The sequence below is a fragment of the Anoplophora glabripennis genome, unplaced genomic scaffold, assembly GCF_000390285.2.
Source record: "Anoplophora glabripennis isolate ALB-LARVAE unplaced genomic scaffold, Agla_2.0 scaffold413, whole genome shotgun sequence".
Classification (NCBI taxonomy): Eukaryota; Metazoa; Arthropoda; class Insecta; order Coleoptera; family Cerambycidae; genus Anoplophora; species Anoplophora glabripennis.
Window position 1 is genome coordinate 349,391 of NW_019416581.1, and position 21,814 is coordinate 371,204.

The 21,814-nt window shown below is 30.6% G+C and overlaps 2 protein-coding genes across 2 annotated transcripts; both read right to left on the reverse strand.

Moving 5' to 3' along the window:
• Window positions 1–8,576: 8,576 nt before the first annotated feature.
• On the reverse strand, window positions 8,577–11,799 carry LOC108909084. Its single transcript, XM_018713318.1, has 2 exons — window positions 11,690–11,799; window positions 8,577–9,005 (listed from the first exon to the last, which is right to left on the reverse strand). Exon 2 carries the CDS (start codon window positions 8,999–9,001, stop codon window positions 8,660–8,662), a length of 342 nt encoding a protein of 113 aa, XP_018568834.1. The 5' UTR covers window positions 9,002–9,005; window positions 11,690–11,799; the 3' UTR covers window positions 8,577–8,659.
• A 5,726-nt stretch (window positions 11,800–17,525) lies between these two features.
• On the reverse strand, window positions 17,526–19,802 carry LOC108909078. The gene is made up of 2 exons (XM_018713311.1): window positions 19,711–19,802; window positions 17,526–18,142 (listed from the first exon to the last, which is right to left on the reverse strand). Exon 2 carries the CDS (start codon window positions 18,139–18,141, stop codon window positions 17,797–17,799), a length of 345 nt encoding a protein of 114 aa, XP_018568827.1. The 5' UTR covers window position 18,142; window positions 19,711–19,802; the 3' UTR covers window positions 17,526–17,796.
• Between the last annotated feature and the right edge of the window lie 2,012 nt (window positions 19,803–21,814).

A 21,814-nucleotide genomic window follows, 5' to 3' on the forward strand; every position in this document is an offset into this window, starting at 1 on the left:
GACTTTCAGATTATTTATTATATAAGATCTCTTAGACTCTTTATTTGTTTTATGCTTTAAATTCCTTAGTTGCTGTAGATAAACATTTGAGTTTATTTACACTTTTAATTTATAAACACTTTAGATGCTGTATTCTCCTTAATTTGTTTTGATGTTCTGGATAATTGTTAAATGTAAATGTTAAATTAAGTAGAAAATATCGTTAATTAACAATGATAAAATGTTTATTTAAATTACAAAATGTGGGAAAAGCAAAAACAAAAAATGGCGGTGACAAAAAGGAGCACATTTTCCAAGTAATCGTTTTTTTATGTAGTAAAAGTATTTTTTGGATTGTTTAGTAATATTTATTTAGTAATACCTTGTTAGCGATTGTTGAATTAAAATGAACAAAAACTACTTATAAACTAGGTGCACCTTTTCTTTAGCAACTTTGTTGACCGTTTATTCTACGAACTAAATTAAATATTCATTGATATAAATAAATCTGCGTTTATTATCAGTGTCCTCCTAAATATAGAATATTATCAGTATTTTTTATTGTAAACAATGGCGCATGTTTAGCGAAACGGCACTGCAATAAAAAGTGAAGATTTAAAAACTTGACTCGTGAAGATATTATATCAAATTTCGCAGAGACAGACAGCTGAAGAAGCACTATCAAAAAAATGACATTGCTGTTTTATGTGGTCAATTCTTTTCCAACTATCGTCTTTTCTCTTTTTCCTGATGATGGCTTAACAGCTGAAACTAGATGTTTATATTGAATTAAAGAAACTCTAAAAGGACTCTAATTTAATTTGTTTTTTTTTAAATTTTAAGTATCATATCTATTAAACCATTAAGGGATGTTCTACAACATATTTGCCATAAAAACCAAGCCTCCACCACAACACTCATCCCTCCCTTCGAACAAACGCCACCCCATAAAACTAATAATGGCTAAGATTGTTTAAGGAACAAGTTGGATGGGAACCATCGATGTGTGCAAACTCTGATGAAATACAGGCGGGTGGTAGCAAGCAGTTCTTAAGTACTCACGCTACATTTGACTAAGAAGAGCCAAGGTAGACCTCGCATGACTGCCTCGTTCGCCATGCACGCTTAACCCCCTTGTATAGCTGAGCCCTTACTACTACCCTACATCTGGATTGTAACCCCGCGATCAAGTCGTCAACGGTTCTATAACTTCGTTTTTTCGTCAACAGGGGAGTTGTTTGGGCGATTTATGTTAATTGTCTGAATTATACAGGGCGAATTTTAAATATGAATGAATATGATTGTTGAATGTGAAGAAAATATCAGTTTTTGAAAATTGCGCATTATTATTGCAAAAAGTGTTGGATGTTGATGAAATTCATGGAAAAGATTGTTAATCCAATCTATCAAAATATTAATAAAAAACTTTCTGAAAATAAAAGTTTAACAACAATTAACAATTAAGATAGCTTTTAATTTCCTTTTTTTTTAATTGCCATAAAAATAAGCTCTATTTAATGCAAAAAGAGCGAATTCCCGAGCGGATTTCGCCTGACCTTGGGACAATTTGTTTGTAACGTTGTTTTGCACGTCCTACTTTGTTAGTTGTAAAGGGCAACTTAACTACAACATTTCTAATTTTTTTTTGCGATCCGTTTTCGAAAACTAATATTTCCTCGTTAAATCTTTATTTTACAGTTAACAAATGGGTGAAATATGCCTTTAGATACCTTAAATTGTAGGTAATATAACTGCCTACATCGTAAAATTACTAATTTTCCGATAGATCGTCTAGATTTTCGTGGGCAGTAAAACAAGTGAAAAAACACGTAAATATGCCACTTAATTGCAATTGCCGACCTAGCTTCACTTTTTTCGAGTTATTTTATTGATATTATTATTCTACGTACCTACCATTCTCCGCCATAAAGTGCAAAAGAAGGTCTACTAATAAATTTTTCACGGTCAAACTCTAATTCGACTGGAGTAATGCACATTTTGAGAACTGCTGCCTGCGTGAAAGGTAGTCATTTATGTCCGCTCACCAAAGAATTTCGGATTTGATAAATGCATGGGGAATATTACATAGAATAAAAAATAGTCACATTCAAGGGCAGATATTCGTACAAAAATCAGGAAGGTAAAAACGTGTATTTGGTATATACAGGGTGGGCCATTAGTGTGAGAAAGCAAAATAACTCCCTTGTTACTCATAATACAGAAAAAAAGTTTATATAAAAGTTGTACAGGATCAAGAAACTAAACTACAAAATTAATTTTATACATACAGGGTGATGAGTAAAAACGGGACACGCCAAATATTACATTTTTTAAATGGAACACCATGTATATTTTTAAACATATGGATTTCCGAGAAAATTCTATATATGGCAATATAATCAGTTTATCATTTTACTGCGGGAATGCCAAATTATGTAGAAAATTCTTCGAATTTTGGAAAAAATTTTACCTCGAAGAAGTTGTATTAACTTTCAGCTACTAACACTTGGAACAAATAATTAGACAGAGTTATAGGCAAATTAATGTTAGACAAAGGCAGCTAATATCGATATTTTACACAGGGCATTTTTTATAATACGATCATTTTTAGAAAGTTTGAACTTGATTTTCTAAAATGTTTCAAATGGAACACCTTTTTTTGTTCTATTTATTCACATATCGGTCCACTTCAACTTTTATTAAGCATGTTCTATATCTAAAATTGTTAGTTTTTAAGATTAAGTTATTTAGTAGAATACCACAATTAAATATTAACTAATAAAATGAACTCAAAATTGAATGATAAATTATGAACTGAAAAGTTGACAGAATGTGACAATTTTTTCCAAAGCCATTTCGTGCAACCGAAAATAATAAAAATTAGATTTTCCCAGAAATGTTGCTATGTCTTAGAAACTAACAACTTTAGATGTAGAACATACTTAATAAAAGTTGCAGTGGACCGATATGTCAATAAAATAGAACAATAAAATACAGGGTGTTCCATATGAAAAATTTTAGATAATCAAGTTTGAACTTTCTTAAAATGATCGTATTATAAAAAATACCCTGTATAAAATATCGATATTAGCTAATATAGGAGTCTTTGCCTAACAATTGCCTATAACTCTGTCAAATATGTTTGTTCCACGTGTTAAGTAGTTGAAAGTACAACTTCTTCGAAGTCATGTTTTTTCCAAAATTCGAAGAATTTTCTACATAACTTGGAAACCCCGCACTAAAATGTTAAAGTGTTTATATTGCCATATATTGAATTTTATCAGAAATCCATATGTTTAAAAATATACAGGGCGTTCCATTTAAAAAAATGTAATATTTGGCGTGTCCCATTTTTACTGATCGCCCTGTGTGTTTCAAATTAATTTTGTCCTTTAGGTTTTTTGATTCTGTACAACTTTTATATAAACTTTTTTTCTGTGTTCTGAATAACAAGGGAGTTATTTTACTTTCTCCACTAATGGCCCACCCTGTATCATCTTAAAAATATAATTGTGTTTAATAATAGTACTACATGGTAATGTTTAAGGTAAAACAATAAAATTAGGACGGAAATATTAAATTTGTAATATTTAAAATTTATTTATTAACATTAAACCTAATCATTATTAGACACTGAAAACTTTGTGACTACTATCAAATAAATAAATAGTAGCAGTCTATATTTTGCGGCAATACGCGTTGTAGTAGCAGGAATGTGCTAAATCTATGGCCAAGCTGTGTGCCGCTCTATGCTTACGATACACAGTCTACTGACTGCCAAAAAAACAGGTGTCATACACTCGACGAAGCAAAGCGTCAAACTCTCTCAAACACGCACAAATGACAATGAAATGGGGCCAACGTCCCTCAGTAAAAAACCTGAATTGTTCACAGGTACGCCAGGCCGACAGGGCAGGCATTAGGATGCCGCTAGATACGTATCGAATAAATTGACCGGTGCGAGGCTTCAGATCAGAGGCAGACATGTACATGTTATTGTACAATGAAAAATATATACACACATTTAAGATTTACCCTGTATGTATTTTAAAATAATATTTTTTGGAGCATTTAATAAATAAATTTTTACGTACTCAAATAGAACCTTAATTAATTTTAAGCGACGTATTCTGTAAATAAACAACTTATTACGTCGAGTTAGAGCCGTAGCGAAATTTATGTAATTAAGGAATCCAATTCTGTATTCGAAAGATAGTCAAATTCGAGGAATTCGTATCTATTGTTCTGCTATTAATTTCACCGAAGAGCACTACTAAGGTAATTGCTATACCCGTCATACGTAGGGGGACGAAAATTTAATTTGGGGAATGAGGCGGTAGATAATGAAGGTATCTTCTATTATCTGAAATATTCTGCAGACTTCCTATTAGCGGTCTATTTGAAGTAGGGTATCCCTTGTAGTTTTGTTTTCTAGTTACATGCTAAAGGCTAGGTTGTGTAAATTTCTCGATTTTAATTAATTCTGTAACTCATGAGAAACACATATTCACACAGGGTGTTAAGCGTAACTTTTATTGGAGAATTCGAGAATATACACCGTAACCCAGAATAACGTGTACAACGGAAGACCACAGATTCGTGGAAACAAAATAGGCAGATTTAGGCTAATTCACCTATATCCAAAATCGCTTTGTTTGGCCGCTAGATGGCCTCAAAATTCGTGAATGTTGTTTGAATTTTGTAAATAACTCGAATACGTATTACTCAATTTAGATTATTTTTGGGGTGTTTACTTTTGCTTTCACTCTGCACATTTTAGTGTTATTCAGAGTGTTTTTAAACTCCTACAAAATTGATGTATGGTTATAATATCCATTCATAACTTTTTCCTTTTTCGGGAAATAATGTTTTTTTAAACTTACAACTCCTACAAAATTGCTGTACGGTTATTATATCCGTTCATAACTTCTTCCTCTTTGGGGCAATAACGACATTTATTTTTTATTTGATAGATGATACCATTTGGCAGTTTTTGAGTCCCTTAAATGTGACTTAAAGATCAAACTGAAATGGGTAGCAAGATATATACATTTAAAAAAAATTTTTTTGTACCCAAACTGCTCATTTAATCAATATTCTACAAGAGGCCCAAAAACTTCCAAATGGTATCACCTATGAAATAAAAAATAGAAGTCATTATTGCCCCAAAGAGGAAGAAGTTATGAACGTATCACCGTACAGCAATTTTGTAGGAGTTGTCAGTTTTAAAAAAAACAAAATGTGTAGATTGAGAGCAAAAGTCCACACCCCAAAAGTAATCGAAATCGTGTAATACGTTTTTGAGTTATTTGCAAAATTCAAAAAATGTTCACGAACTTTGCGGCCATCTAGCGGCCAAACGAAGCAATTTCGGATATAAATGAATTAGCCTAAATCTGCTTATTTTGATTCCACGAATCTGTAGTCTTCCGTTGTACACGTTATTCTGGGACACCCTGTATAATAGAACCAAAAATAATTGCACAGTAAAAAATAACATAGTGTACATTCAAAGTTGTTTATGAATGAAATTATTATGGTATTAAATTTTGAGTTATAAAGTATATCAACACAATTTTTTGTTAGAAATCCTAAAATGTTGAGAATGAGACCATACTGTGTAAAAATCACTTAATTCGTTATCACTATTACGCATAAGAAAGGGGAACACCGAATTGTGCACAAACAGATACCGGCACGCAGTTTGGTATCTGCTGTCAGACAACAAATATGTAATTACGAATTGATTTTAGTTACTACTAGGAGTATACTGTATATGTAAATATGTAAATATATACAAGAAAAGGGTACGTTCAAAAAACAAAAAACAAAATATTAGCTTTATACTGGGTGTTCCAGTCATCTGTATTTTAAAAAATTGTTCGCATTGAAGCAAACCGGCCTGTAACCACTGTTGTAGTGAAACTTTGATACTAGTAAATAGGGACATACCATGAGTTTTTTTCTTAAAAATATGTCTAATAGCTGTTTCTAATTTCTTGCAAATTTTTTTTGGGCACACTAGCTCATGAAACTGATGTAGAATCGAAAGTTAGATATAATAAGGTTGATCTCACGCAATACTTAATAATAATAAAAAATCAAGGTGCTTGAAGTGCAACACATTGTATAAATAAAAGTAAGGGTAAAATTTTTGTAAAGAAATAAAGATTTAGAAATGAATTGGATAGCCACAAACATACATAAGGAGATTAATTCTTGATTTTTTTCTTATCATCGCATGGCTGTTGCAAATAAGAACCCAGTCTGAGAGTTCGAGATGACCTAGATTTACCTTTAACCTCACGAGTAAGAAAATAATAGTTCACGCATGCCATTAGCTCTAATTTGTTTGATATATCGGAAACTTCTTTATGTTTACTGACATCTATCACGCCACTGTTTTTTGGCAAATTGCTAGTTTCCTCAGAACTGGGTTTTAATTTCTAAAATGCCCATAAAACCTAATACGTTATATTTAAATAGCCTGAAATAGTGGCTGCTTTTCGTGCTACCATCGTGGATGTAAGTATCCCAATTCCACGAAATGTATTGATATTTTTACTTTTCATGTAAGATTAAAAGAAGAATGTGTAATGATTTTTTTAAGGTAATATGTACCATCATTCAGAGAAACATCCTATATCCTTGCTTTCACCTTTGACGTTATCGAATGTTATATGAGAAGTTGAATCTTTTGCATACCTATAATGTCTAGTGCCGAAAAACATTGTTGGACTTCATTTAATAAGATTTTTAAAGATTTTTTTTTTGTATTTGAGTAATTTAGCTTAATTCCTTTAAAAATGAGTAAAAGCATGTGAGAAAATAGAATATAATGTTATGATATTTTGAGTTGAAACGTTAAATAAATAGAAAACAACGTAATTTTGAAAGAATGTAAATTTTTGAACTAAATACTCTGTAAAAGGCAACTATATATCGTAGAATAGTTAGAAGGTACAATAAAGTACAATTTTGTAAAGTATCATATTAGAGCATTGGTTGGAGGAAATTTAAAAAATGTTAAAATTTTTGACAAGTTGGTCGACGGAGAAAGAATGAGTTGCACTTATAGATAAAATACATGCAATAAATTAAAACTAAAACTAAAGTTTATCATACCTTTGGTCTATATTTATAAGTGGAATCGAAATTAATGTTCTTTGTATAACTTCATGTAGCGATTTTTGGAATGTCAAACTCATAAGTTGATTTTGTGTTTGTTGTGTAAAAAGTATTTATAAAATGTAAAATGATTTGTGTTGTGTTAAAAAGATCTTCTAGTCATAAACATTAAAAGTTGTCAGAAACGATGGTCCTAAAAACATTTTAGTTAATTGTTAATTCCAACAGATAAAGACTATTCAGATAAGTGAAAATAAGTAAATATCAGTGTCGTGGAACAGTACTACAGACATAGAATTAAGCTAGATAGCACAGTTTGGTAAAAAATTTACAAAAATTTGTGAAAGTAGAATGTTTGCAAATGAATGTAGAAACAAGATACAGACATCAAAATTTAGAGAAAATTGTGTAGAATCAGAAGATGTAATAGTCATGCTGCAAAAACAAGCATAAGGTCGTAATTTTCAATTAAAGATTCACAAAAGTTTAATACGACGTCTCCATAGTAACAAACTCTTTTGTCATCAGTTAATAAAAACTAAAACAGGGCTTGTAATAACCAGTCTTTCATAATTTGCCACGCAGTAAACATCGTTGAGTTGTGCTTAAAATAAATAAATGAAAATCAAAATTAAGTAAATAAATGGTGAAATTAGTTACCAGGTTGGAAACATCAAACAGTATCCACAAGGTAATAAGCGCCATCTGTCAAGAGGTACAGTTGGACATCAGTTCAAATTGTCACACCGAACCAAATATCTACTGGAAATTTATATAATGGGAACGAATGTTAATTAACCGAAAGTGTAAATTATAAATTTGTCAAAATTAAGTTAGTGAAGTGCAGTGGACAAATATCACAGCAGGTTAAGTACAAACCCTTTCTACCAGTAGAAGAACATACGTATGGACCATCCTGACGACGAAGTGCACCGGAAGCCAGCATCAGCCATAGAAAGAATTATGTTACCCGAAAGGCATGTCTGAAACCAGCATTACTCAAAGGTGTAACATGAATTATCTATTTTAAATTAGCCAGTTAAATATGTCACACCAAACGAATTCGTAATATGAGTCAAACTTATAACTCTAAATTAAACTTTCCATAAATATCAAAGTCGACTACAATTCACAATTTTCACCTTCTAGAACAAAATATCATAGCGAGTAGATATAACGTAGAAGTATAAGAAATATAAAAACTTGTTAAATTGTCCAAATATTTTGAATTTGTAATATAATCTATTTGTAAAATGCTAAGTTGAATTTTTAATTTTCTCAAAAATATTATATACATAAACATAACAATATGTATGTTTATAATTGTTTCATAGTGTATAATTTTTCCATCAAATGAATGAGCAATGTCTTATATTTTCAAAAATATGTAATTGCTATTTTTGTTATAAAAAAGTACTAGTGACATTGGAAAAATTCATAATGCACAACTTAAATGAGCGTATAAAAGGGATAGTTTAAAAGTTTTATTGAAAGTAACTATATTTAAAGAAAGGCACATTATTGCTACCACTAATAACTGTCAATTAAAAAATTATGGCTTCTCCTCCGGATGCGCCGAGTAAAAAGCTGCCCAATCCTCCTTATTCTCGCAAGGCCACCTCTTGTCCTCTTTGCCTTCAGATACCTTACTGCACCAAGTCCCTGACTCATCCTGTACGATACTAGTTGCGTCGTCCTTGCAGATACACGAAGGCTTTACTAGGACATTGCAGGGCAGGATGCTTTTCTCGTTGGTTTTCAGGATGCTTCCGTAGCAGCTCACCACTCCTGATTCGTCCTTTTGCGGGTAGTACCCCTTCTGACATTTGCATTTTGATAGCTCGTCTTCTGCTGCCACGGCAAAGGTGACGAAGAGGAGAATGAGAAATTTCATAGTGCTAAAACAATGATTAAAATGATTTTCTTAAATAATATAATGCGAGCGAGTAAAGAAAATTAACCCTATATTTTCACCACCAAAATTAAAAAAATTGAAGTATTTATTGAAGGCTTCTTATAATAATTAAAGATTTTATTCATAGGATATAATCGAAATGTTCGATCAAAGTTTAATGACTAATTTTACGCCAATTAACAAAAAATAGTTGCTATTAATATGCGTGCAATTTTTTTATTTAAGAAAAACTAGGAACAAATACGACATACAACTTTATTTTTGGTTATTTATACCGTATATAACACATAGTTTAAAAGGAAATATTACGTAGACTTCAAAAATGCATAAAGCATAAAGCATGTAAAGTGTGTAAAGGTTATAGAAAACCTCAACATCACAGAAAGAGATAAAATACAAAAAAATTATCTGTATTTCTTAAACGAGTCGTTTATTTTCGTTGAATTGCGGATTTTGCTGATCAGATTTTTGACTTTATGGTCATACTGGGCTATTACTGGCCTAAAAAATAACAAATACGGAAATTATACTACTGTTTTTTTATAGTCCATAATAAAATTATTGAATTTCTTACAATATTAAATATGTGATGGGTCTATTCTCAATGGTATATGAGATATAATCAAAAGAGAGTGTGTCTATCAAACAGGTTTTCAATTCAAAATTTAACTTTTCCCATATAGGCCAAGCAAATGAAATTTTTACTCGAAAAAAGTTCTATCCGCGAGATTATTGTAAAACTGTCTACAGGAACATGATACAAGACATCTCTCATCTCGTGAGTCAAAAACTTTTATTAGCTAACTTTTCTATTTAAACAAATATGTGAGGAAAACAGTTTTTTCACTTTGTAGGGAAAACCATCAATTTTAGCGAAAAGTGACTCTGAGACAGCTTGTAGGGAGTAAAATTATCTACAAAATGAGACTTGTTAAATTAAAATCGGTTAATAAACAAAATAGTTATTGCAAAAAACAGGAAAAGTGCCCATTTCTTAATTTGTTTATAACTATCGCATATATTGTTAAAATAATATAAAACCTATGACAAGTTGAGGGTTTTATCATACTTTAAAAGTGTGCCAAAAGTGGGCGCTGTAGGTGCAATAGTTTTCGCACAGTTCAATTTGTTTATAACGGAGGCTCCAAAAGTTATGAACTTTAAGCCTCTGTACAGGCGTTAATTTTCAACCAAACATGATTCTGAAAGCGTCATTGTAATCTTAAAGACGTAATTAAGCGACCTTTTAAAAAATGTCACCGTTTTTTGACATTAACATTCTCAAATTGTACATTAAAAAACCGTGCCTTTTTCGCTTATAAACAATTTGAATAAAATTGTTGCTATTTATGCTCAACTTGTCATTGGTTTTATAAAATTTTAACAATGCGATAGTTATAAACAATTTAAAAAGTGGGCACTTTTCTTGTTTTTTTTTGCAAAAACTTTTTTGTTTATTAACCGAAAGTCTCATTTTGTTGATAATTTTACTCCCTACAAGCTGTCTAGGGTCACTCTCCGCTAAAATTGATGGTTTTTCCCTGTAAAGTGAAAAAACTGTTTTCATCTCTTATTTGTTTAAATAGAAAAGTTAGCTAATAAAAGTTATTTGACTTACGAGATGAGAGATGTCGTGTATTATGTTCCTTTAGACAATTTTACAATAATATCGCGTATAGGACTTTTTTCGAGTTTCTCTTTTATTTTCGCTAATTTTCTTGGTGTAATATGAAACTCACCCGTTTGCAAATCAAATTGAATGACCTTCATATTTAAACATAGGTTTAATATTTTAGTAAAATACATATACTGGAAACAACCAATTTCACCCTTTGTTACAACGCAAAGAAAAAAGAAATATCAAACTAATTTATCAAATTATTGTCATAAAGATTGCTTGCGTGGTAATCTCAGTTGATAATTTATTTTTGCTCAGATGAAACGTTTTTATGTACGTGTGACAACGGTTTTAAATTTTTGTTTCTTTTTTAATAGAGAAGTGTATTAGATCAATTAAATTGGAACAAATGTTAATGATTAATTTCAAGTATACTCATATATTGTAAAATATTAAATCTGTTTTTGTACTAAAAGTGTGAAATTAATTTATAAACTGCAAACTTTAATTTAAGAAGACACAAATTTGATTACCAAAAGGTTAATTTTAATTTGTAAAAAGCTGAATTTCATTAATAATCAAGTTAAATTAATATAAAAAAGTTAAATTTGAACAAACCATTAAACATACTTCTCTGACGCGATATTAAACTGTTTTTTCTTAAATTGTGTATGAGAAACATGTGATACATGAATCTGTATAATAAATAATAAATCTAACTAAATTATTTTTAATGTCCAAGTTATTTTTTCTCAAAAATTTGTTAAAATCGGGATTCTGATAGTTTTTCTGAATTTATATTAAAAATTGGATTTGAGAATTTCTCAAATATTTGTGCTATCTATTTTACGTTTTACAGAAAATATTATTTTCACTTGTTCCCTGGTGGTGAAAAGTTGATGTCAAGACTATGTCCTCTTAGGGGTTTCTTTACAATTGTTTTTTTAACCTAAAAGAAGGAAACAGATCAAGAAATCCACCAAATAATATTTTTCAGGCAACGCTAATAATACACTGAATTTAATAAATCGAAATCATATGTTATTTACCTGAAATAATTTCTGTTTTCATAGACGTAAAACTTCGAACTTGAGATTGGCACTAACGCACAGTCTAGCGTCTACAAATCGACTAATTATACGGCTAACAATCGAACTCTTCAGGTCCGACTGGTTTTGAAGTATATTCACGGTCAATAATCCCTGAAATGCTGAACAAGACATGCAGTCCACGTCCATTAGCATGGCATGAAACCAAATATATGGCCTGCAATCAGCACACATTTTTTTTTCTTTAATTATGACTATTAATCACTATTCAGAGAGTCCGCAGAGATGTTTGTCCTCATTTTAACTAAAAGAAAACCTTAATCTTAACCTTGACTTCTACTTTAGTGAATTCGTACTTCTTTTATTCTATTTATACCGGGTGTTAGGTAAAAAAACGCCGGTACCATTGCGAGAAACAAAATATTGACGTTATTGGCTCCAAACATATTTATTTCAACACGCAGGTACCTTAATGACACAATTGTATTTTTTTGAGAACAGAACGGCATATTTTTTTGAAGTCATCGTAAAGTTTAAAGTAAGGATCACATTCTTTAAGAAATATCACAATGGCACTGCATGTGAGTTTGTAGTATTTTTAGAACCATTAACACTAATCTTTTGTATTTTAAAATCATACCATAAGAACTCGCGGCATTTTTACGAGACATCCGGTGTTGTCTGAAGTTACTTATTTGCTACATAGTTTTAGTTTTTTATTTGGATACCTGACATCTGTGAAAAATATTTAAAATGAATGAAATAGACCTTTGCGCCACAAGAGTCAGTAACGAGTTATTTTTAAGAAACTTGCCTCGATTAACCAAAAATCTCACTTAAGACAGACAAATAAAAAACACATTCAATAAGTTATTAACTTTGTCATTTTAAAGAATTGAGAATGACATTTCGACTTAAATTCATTTTAATTTTAAATTTGTTTGTCTGTTCCATATACACCCGGTATCTCTTGCTATATAAAAAAGAACATCTATTTAGAAAGAAGTCGGTTAATGAGAAGAATCTTAATATATCGACTTCCTAAATATAGAAGTATACATACAGGTACAATCCCAGTTTTTTATTAATAAATTTTCATAATCTTCTGCAACCTCATTAGCTTGGATATATTTTTCTTGTATCTACTCTAAAAGATCCTAATAGAACTAATTTCATTTGGATTGGGCATAAAAGTGTTATTTCTATGCACCCTTCTCAATTGCTTAATTTGGAATTAGATTGTTAAACATTTGTTTATCGCTGTTTAGGAAATAAAAATGCTGCAGTTCAATTAATTGAAGACGTGCTTGGGGTCTACATGTTCTTTATTACGTATATTTGATTAAACAAAAGGCTTTATTACTTCTTTTATTTTGGCAATTTGCAATGATCCTAGATTTATTCAAGGCACACATCTATTTGTAACAGTAGATACACGCAGAAAACAATGTGACGGAAATACATACAATTGTTACTAAAATTGTGATAGGGACAAATTGTATTAAAGTTTCATACGATATTGTTTGAAATTTCAAAAAATCTACAATTTGTTGGTAATAATTTCACAATTATAAAAATAAGCACAATGCGAACGTCGAATTTTCACAAAAATTTGTCTGTCCCTAATTTAGAAGCAATTGTGTGAATTTGTGAATTTTCATGATATTGTTTTTTGGAGTAAGTTCAGTATAGTATAAGGCATTGTTTTTAAATTAATTTTTTTCACAAGAAACATAATGAATTGCATAAAAATAATTAATGTAAAAAATTAAGTAGAATTGTTGATTTCAAGTTTGTTTATAGTTTTTTGAATCATATTTTCTTGAAAACAGTCGTCCTAAATTTAAAACAAAGTTTGCAGTTTTATTAGTTTTATTTATTGTTAGATCAAAGACCCCTAACGAAGTTAACATGAGTTTTGCTCTCTTTTTTTCTCCTAAAACCTATTGCCAATATATAACTTTGATTTCGAATTTCCCTAAAAAATACTATATACAAGGATTAATCTGGATAATTTCAGGAATCGATAGAACAGGTTAAAATAATGTTCATTCATGATATAAACTTATTTCTTAAATCGCACCGTTTCGAAGATAGAGGGCGTTAAAGTAGGAACTTTTTTCCCGTTACCGATATTGAACTATTTTCAATTAATATACCAATAACTGTGACAGTAATAACATAATAATAATTTATATATTGCAGTCACTTGGCAACAACAAATACAAAAATAAAATAGGTCAATAAATCCAGAGTTGATATTATTAAACGAGTATGACAATATACTGCTATGATTTTTGCGTTATAAATTTGTTTTATTTATTGTATTTTAATTGAATTTTAATTTTGTTATTGTAATTTTTAATTTTATTTTGCCTGGACTCCAACAACAACTTGTCTTGTTCAATAACTAGTGTAGAGCTGACTTTTCCTCAGGGTGTGTTTCACTAACTTATATTGACATATTTTGAAGTATGAGATTTCCAGGTGACGTAATCCTCGTGATGGTCGATGCTGGATTTTGGTGCTCTAGGTCGTCAAACTGGTCCCATGTGCTCGATTTTCCAATTGTACCTAAATAGGGTTTGCACTTCACCTGCCGTTGTATTTTCCCAATGCACTAATTTTTATTTGACAATTTATACTTTGCACTTTTGGTTAAATAACATTTGTTCCCATTATATAAGTTTCCAGTAGGTATTTGGTTAGTTGAGAAAAATTTTAACTGACGGAGAATTACACTTTTTGACAGATGGCGTTTGACGCTTCAAACTAACTAAGTTCACCATTTATTTACTTAATTTTGACTTGCATTTGTTTATTTTAGGTGTGACTCAACGATATTTGCAGCTTGGAAAATTATGAAAGATTGACTACTACGAGCCCTGTTCTAGTTTTTAAAAACTGAAGACAAAAGAACCTGTTGCTATGGATACATTATATTGACGTTTTATAAAATTTTTAAACTGGAAATTATGCCTTTATGTATATTTTTTGCAGCATGACAATTACAGATTTAGATTCTACATAATTTTTTGTAAATTTCAATACCTATATCTTTTTCTACGTTCATTTTCAAACATTTTGCAAATTTTTCAAATTTTTGCAAAATTTCACCAAACTGTGCTATTTTGCTTAATTCTATGTTTGTAATACTGCTCCACGACATTGATATTTCCTTAATTTCATTATTCTGAACAGTCTTTTCCTGTTTGAATTAACTAATAACTGAAATGTTTTCAGATCCACCTTTTTTGACAACTAATAATGTTTACACACTACTTGGAACGTAAATTGGGATTTTAACACAGTTTTATATGACTACAAGGTCTTTTTAATACAACACAAATCATTTTACATCTTATAAACACTTTTTACACAACAAGTTTCACACAAGTTATACAAAGAACTTTAACCCACTTATAAATGTAGACTAAAGGTATAGACTTAGTTTATTGCATGAATTCTATTTACAAGTGTAAATCCTTCTCTCTCCGTCAATCTATCTGTCAAAGTCTTATTTTTTTCAAATTTTCTTCAACCAATGCTCCTATATGACACATGACTTTACAAAATTGTACTTTGTTGTACTTTCTAACTTTTTCTACTCTATATTGTTGCCTTTTACAGCCTATTTACGGTAATTCTAAATCCGCTAATGACTGGATACTTTTCACTTCACTACGTAAAATTTATCGACGCGCATTGAAAGAAGAATAATCCAGGTTCTATGCAAGTTCTATCTCAAGTTCAGAAAATAAAAACAAAACAATATGGAGTATAGTTAAGCGCGAGATATCCACTGCGACTAAATCAGCTGATACTACTTTATCACCTCAGGATTTGAATATTTATTTTACAACAATATCCGACGCTATAGCTAAATCAATAGTAATTTCGAGTGTCCTCGAGATCCTCAATTTCTGTTAAATAATATGCCGAGCCCTTCTTCATCGTTTTTTATTATGTCAATTTTAGAGACATATGTTAGACAAGCCATTTTAAGTTTAACAAATTCTAGTTGTTTAGATTTTTATGACTTATACAGCGGTACCATTAAAGCCTTTGTAGACATTCTTACTACTCCTCTTACAGCGTTGCTGAAGGTTATTGGCCTGATAATTTAAAAATTACTAAAATAATTCCTGTATTCAAGAAAGGGGATGCAGATGCACCTGATAATACAGACCGATTGCGATTGTACCGATCATTTCTAAAATCCTCGAAATTATTATTAAGGAAAGATTATTAGTGTTTTTGGACAATAAAAATATATTTTCTTCATCGCAATTTGGTTTTCGTAAAAAATCATCCACTGTCAGGGCATTACTGGCGTTAATGGAAGCATTGTGGAAGGACTAGACGAGGGTGTTCCCACATATGCAACCTTATGTGATTTGACTGTGTCAATATTGAAATACTTTTATTGCATAAGGGGAAATATTGCAAACTTATTTAAATCTTATTTAACTGGCAGATCTCAATATGTTAATTTTAATAGGGCTGTCTCGGAATTGCGACCCATATCAAGCGGTGTCCCCCAGGGATCCGTCTTGGGACCGGTGTTATTTTTGATTTATGTCAATGATATTCCTGAGGCAATGGGTAAAACTAATTGCGCGCTTTTCGCAGATGATATTACGTATATTTGCTAGAGGGAAACAGAATCTACTTGAAGGTTTTGAAAAAGCAAAAGTTTGGTTCAATGCAAATAATTTAAAATTAAATGAAAATAAGACTAAGAATATAATATTCAGCTCTGATCGGTGGTTGGAAAAATCCAAGCCTGTACGTCGTCTTGGAGTCGTGCTTGATGGTGGTCTGACTTGGTCAGCGCAAGTTGACACTCTGTGTGCAAAGCTTTCATCTCGAATTTTTATCATGCGACAGTTGAGATTCTGTTTGGATAACATTACCATGAGAACTGTTTATTATGCAATGGTCCACAGCTTAATATCATATGCAATTTCCCTTTGGGGAAATTCATCTAAATTATACAAAGTTTTTCACTTGCAAAAAGCTGTTATTAGGATCATAGACTCAGCACCATTTGGTACTCATTGTAAACCTTTGTTTAGAAAGTATGGAATCCTCCCTTTCCCATGTCTGTATATTTTTGAAAATTTGTTGTTAATACACAAACATCTTAATAATTTAATTGTACATTCAGATGGACATTCTTATGATACTCGATTGAGGGAAGATCTCATACCATCATTTTCAAGACTGAGAATGACTCAGACTAACAAAATTGACGTTAATCTATATAACAAATTCATTAGATATCATAAACATCTCGATGTAAAAATAATTACATATAGACATTTCTACAAATTAGCAAACAAATTTTTAATACAAAGGGCTTTTTATAGTGTAAAAGAATATCTTGAGGATAAACCGCCTGTATAGATGCTTATGATGTCTTAGACAATAATATGAAACATTTGTTTTTTTAATATTTTATTATTATTTTTATTTTCTTTCTTTTTTGTTACTTCTTCGACAATTTTATTTCTTTGTATTTTAAACCAAATTTGTATTTTACTGCTGTGTATGTTTAAATTTTATGACAAAAATATTTTCTGCATTTTTTACCTACTTTTAATATATTTTCTTGTGAATTATGACATAAATGTACTTATGTATATATTGACAATAAAGGACTATTCTATTCTATATAACGTTTCAACTTAGAATATCATAACAATACAAACCTTTAAAGTTCATAAAAGTAATTAACAAATAAAATCAAAATTCATAATTAAATCAACATATGATGGATGATAAGATGATTTGGTTTAACACAAGTAATTGTACAAAAATTTAAAGTAAACCTAAATTGAAATTGTTTTTATTTTATTTTTTACTTTTATTTTTTTATAATACATTAACATTATAATGACGTAAAGCGTGGTGCAGGTACATTATATCAAATGTATCTATCAAATGACACATCAATACACATATCAATATTGAAAATACTCTTGATAAATAGTACAAAACGAGACTAATTTACTGTATAACAACATTTTTTTAAATTAACAATCGATACCACAAGCTTCTTAAGTGAATTTTGATTATTTAAATATATTTTTTAGGCACTATTCCTAATTCCGACCATTAGTTCGTTGAATATTAGGATGCTGGCTGAAGAAAGTTTCCCACTCCTCCCTATTCTCGCAGCGCCACCTCTTCACTTGACTGCCCCTGTTGTACTTTACGCACCACACCCCAGAGGCGTCGTTGAGGATTCCTGTGACTTCGGGACCACACTGACATCTCGGTTTTTTGATCAGGTTGCAGGGCGCGAAGGCCTTCACGTGAATGCCGTAGCACATGGCGTGACCGTCTTCGTCTAACTGGGGGCGGTATCCTTCTAAGCATTTGCAGTCGGAGAGCTCGTCGGCGAAGGCTAGGGAGATGACGGTTAAGAAGATGATACCAAGATTCATTCTGAAAAAAAAAGAATAGTTTTAGGCCGTTTAGTTTATTATTTTTTAATTTTTATTTAGGTTTTTGTATGTCGTTTAGATTCTTTAGTTTCTTTAAAACTCTTATGAGTATATACTCATCGAAATGTAGGCTTCTTGGACTATTAAGTGTTTTGGATTATAGATGCTTTAAATACATTTTCAGATTATATAGTTCCATTTAGACTTTCTGAAAACCTTAAACTTGGATACACTTTTTAGATTGGTTAATTTTTTAAACTATTTTGAATTTATAGTTTTAGACTCTTCTGAGCGTATGAGCTTTCGAATCTCTGAACCTTCGATACTTGGAAATCATTTAGAATTTAAGGCTTTTGAACTCTTTTATCCATTTTGAGCTATATACTTTTTGGAATCTTCAGATTCTTTGGGCATTTTAGGCCCTTTAGACTATTTATACTTTTCAAATGTCAGCGCTTATTAGTCTTTAGATGTGTTGGATAGATAGATTATTTAATTTAGGCATTTTAAATTTTTGGACTCCTTGAAAATATTAAAAACATTAGATTCTTTAAATATTCTAGATTCTTTAAACGTAACTGCTTTAGATAAACTTTTGACTATTTAGACTATTTACTCGTTTGAAAACTGTAGTAGACTCCTTAGACTAGCACACTTAGTCTTCAAATTCTTCAGATTAACTTTTCAGATTGGTTATATTTTAGACTTTTTAGAATTTTGATATAATATAGACTCTTTCGACACTTAAGAGCTTTAGATTCTTTAAGATTTAGATAGATAGATTTAGACAGATCTGGAAACACTTGAATCTCTTTTGAGTCATAGACTTATTAGACTTTTTAGATTCTTTGAGCATTGTAGGGCTTTTAGACTCTTTTGCTTTTTAAATATAAATGCATTACAGTTTTAGATGCTCTGGACAGAATTATAGATTATTTAGACATTTTAAATTTTTAGGCCTCTTGAGCACTTTAGACTGTAGATTCTTTAAATACTTGCTTTCTTTGAATATTAATAGACTTTCAGTTTACTAGGGTTTATACTTTCTAAATTCTTTAGACATAGACTTCAAATGTTAGTTAAATTTAAATTCCTTCCAAATTGTACGTAATCGGGTTCTTTTGACACTGAAGCCTATGAGACAGACTTTAAGATTATTTATTATTTAAGACCCCTTTAGACTCTTTGAATACTTTAACCCATTTATACAGTTCGAACATTTATTTGCTTTATGCTTTAATTTCCTTAGTTATTTTAGATCCAAATATCTTAGATTCATTCAACCTCTTCACATTTTTAGACTATCTAGATGCTGTATTCTCTTTCATCAGTTTTGATGTCCTGAATAATTAAATAGTAAATTAAATAGAAAATGTTGTTAATCAACAATGAAAAAATGCTTATTTAAATTGGTGCAAAATGTAATGCAATAATAATTTTGACGGAATACATCTTGCACATAATCGTTTTTTATGTGATACGCAGTAAAATTTCAAAATAAAAGCATTATTTAACAGCATTCCATATTTATGTTTTGTGATTGTTTGTTTATTATTTATTTAATAATACCTTGTTAGCGATTGTTGATTCAATGAACAAAAACTACTTATAAACCACGAGCACCTTTTCTTTAGCAACTTTGTTCACCACTTATTCTACGAACTAAATTAATATTCATTGATATAAATAAATTTGTAACAACATTTGACCTTATTATCAGTGTCCTCCTAAGTATATAGAAATATTATCAGTATCTTGGATTGTAAACTGTGGCACATGTTTAAGATAACATTTATTTAACGCAACCCATTTTGCAATGCAAGTAATTTATACCTTCTGTGTGGAATTCCTTATAAAATGTTTAAAAAGGATAAATATAATATAGAATCACATCTTTACTGTGTTTTTATATTTGTTTCTTGTTTTAAAATCAGAACTCCTCATTTTATTAATTTTTTTATTAGTCACTATTACATAGTCATTTTGATTATAAAATTTCTGATGACATAAAATAATATATTTATTAATTAATTAGTAAATTATTACACAGCCCCACAAAAAAAAAGTATCGGATCTGGTATTCAGACCCATGTATTTCCATGTATTTTTATCCGCTGAATCCGAATCTGTCTTCAGATTTGGCCCAACGGGTCTGAGTTTTCGGGAAAATTCAAAAAACAGGTCAAAATTCACAAAAAACGTCATTTAAGATTGACGAAAATCATAAAAAATCAAATTATTCTACCAGCTCACTAGACCTATGATTTTTCACTCGTTTAATTTTTTTTGTGGGGCTGTGTTATTAACCCTCAAAGGCCACACTAGTGCGAAATCGTATCACTGTTTTTTTTAACCTACCCCCTACCACGATGATCCGTTCTATAGCCCAAAGTATTTTAGGTAGTTACAAGTTTTGTTTCGCTGAGTTATATTTACATTGTAGTCAATAAATGATGCATCGCTGAAGTCTGGCCATAAAAATTGAAACTTCGATATCCATAAACGACCTATACCGCATAGAATTGGTTCTGACTCATAAAATATTCCTGTTCCTTATGTCAAGGGCGAATCTCATCTTGTATAAATTTCCTATTTAACTTCCAAGAGTCGATGATGGGTCCCTGTCAAGGCGTCATAAAGAGAAAGACTGGCTGGATAGAAAGTTACGTCAGTGTTAAATGGATTCCTATTTTATGCAAGATGAGAGGCATTTGATCCTACGTTCTCCTAAAAATACTTTATTTCACGTGCCGTGTTATTTAAATGAGAGTTCATTTTTTATTTTTCTCGGAGTTTATCCAGTTGCTCGGCGGGCAGCCCCAACGAAACGGTAAGGCAATAAAAAGTCTTGAAGATTTAAAAACTTGACTCGTAAAGATTTTTATTTCTATCAGTCCTATCATGCCAGTCGAGGACATATTGTCTGGTTTGTGTTTGTATTTCAGTAATTAATCAACTCGCGCAGATTTTACGTGCTGTTTCTTATTATCCGTCTGTATGTAGATTTCTTTTTAGAACAACGAAATATTTTAAGGGTTTTGAGACAATGTTTAATACTTAAAAAATTTCAGTTTTCATGCTGCGAGTATTTTTATTTATAAATTTATTGAAAAAACAAACGCATGATGTGCGATATGATGTGCGATTTGTTGTGCGATATGATGTTCGATATGATATGCGATCACTTAAATATATGACGTGGTATGTGATTTAGCCTGCAAATTCAAATTGAACAGACAAGCAAATTAAATTTCGCACGCTACTTTGATGAGCGTTTTGTTTGATATAAGATTCAGTAAGATTGTCATCAAAGAATCAGCAAAAACACAAATAAATGACACATGACACTAAGATGTTGTCTCGATTACAAAATCACACCTCACTTCACATACCGCATCACTGGTATATAATCTAGCAATATACATTGTCAAATAAAGAGCGTAAACTAAAACAAATGACTGTCTCTTTATGGTTACTAAATCACACATATTGTTACATGCTTCCTCACTTTGATGAAGCTGTGTTATGTGATTTAACTAGTAATGTCGTCTTGAAATTGGACAGCTTAAATATACGGTTGAAACCTATACTTCCTTCCGTTTGTTAGATCACACATCATGTTACATACACACATCACATTGACGGGCATACTGATAATAATCTAGTAAGTAAA

What these genes read in the sequence shown, in the direction of transcription:
- LOC108909084 (XM_018713318.1), bottom strand. Translation starts at nt 9,001, where the DNA reads ATGAAATTTCTCATTCTCCTCTTCGTCACCTTTGCCGTGGCAGCAGAA.
- LOC108909078 (XM_018713311.1), bottom strand. Translation starts at nt 18,141, where the DNA reads ATGAATCTTGGTATCATCTTCTTAACCGTCATCTCCCTAGCCTTCGCC.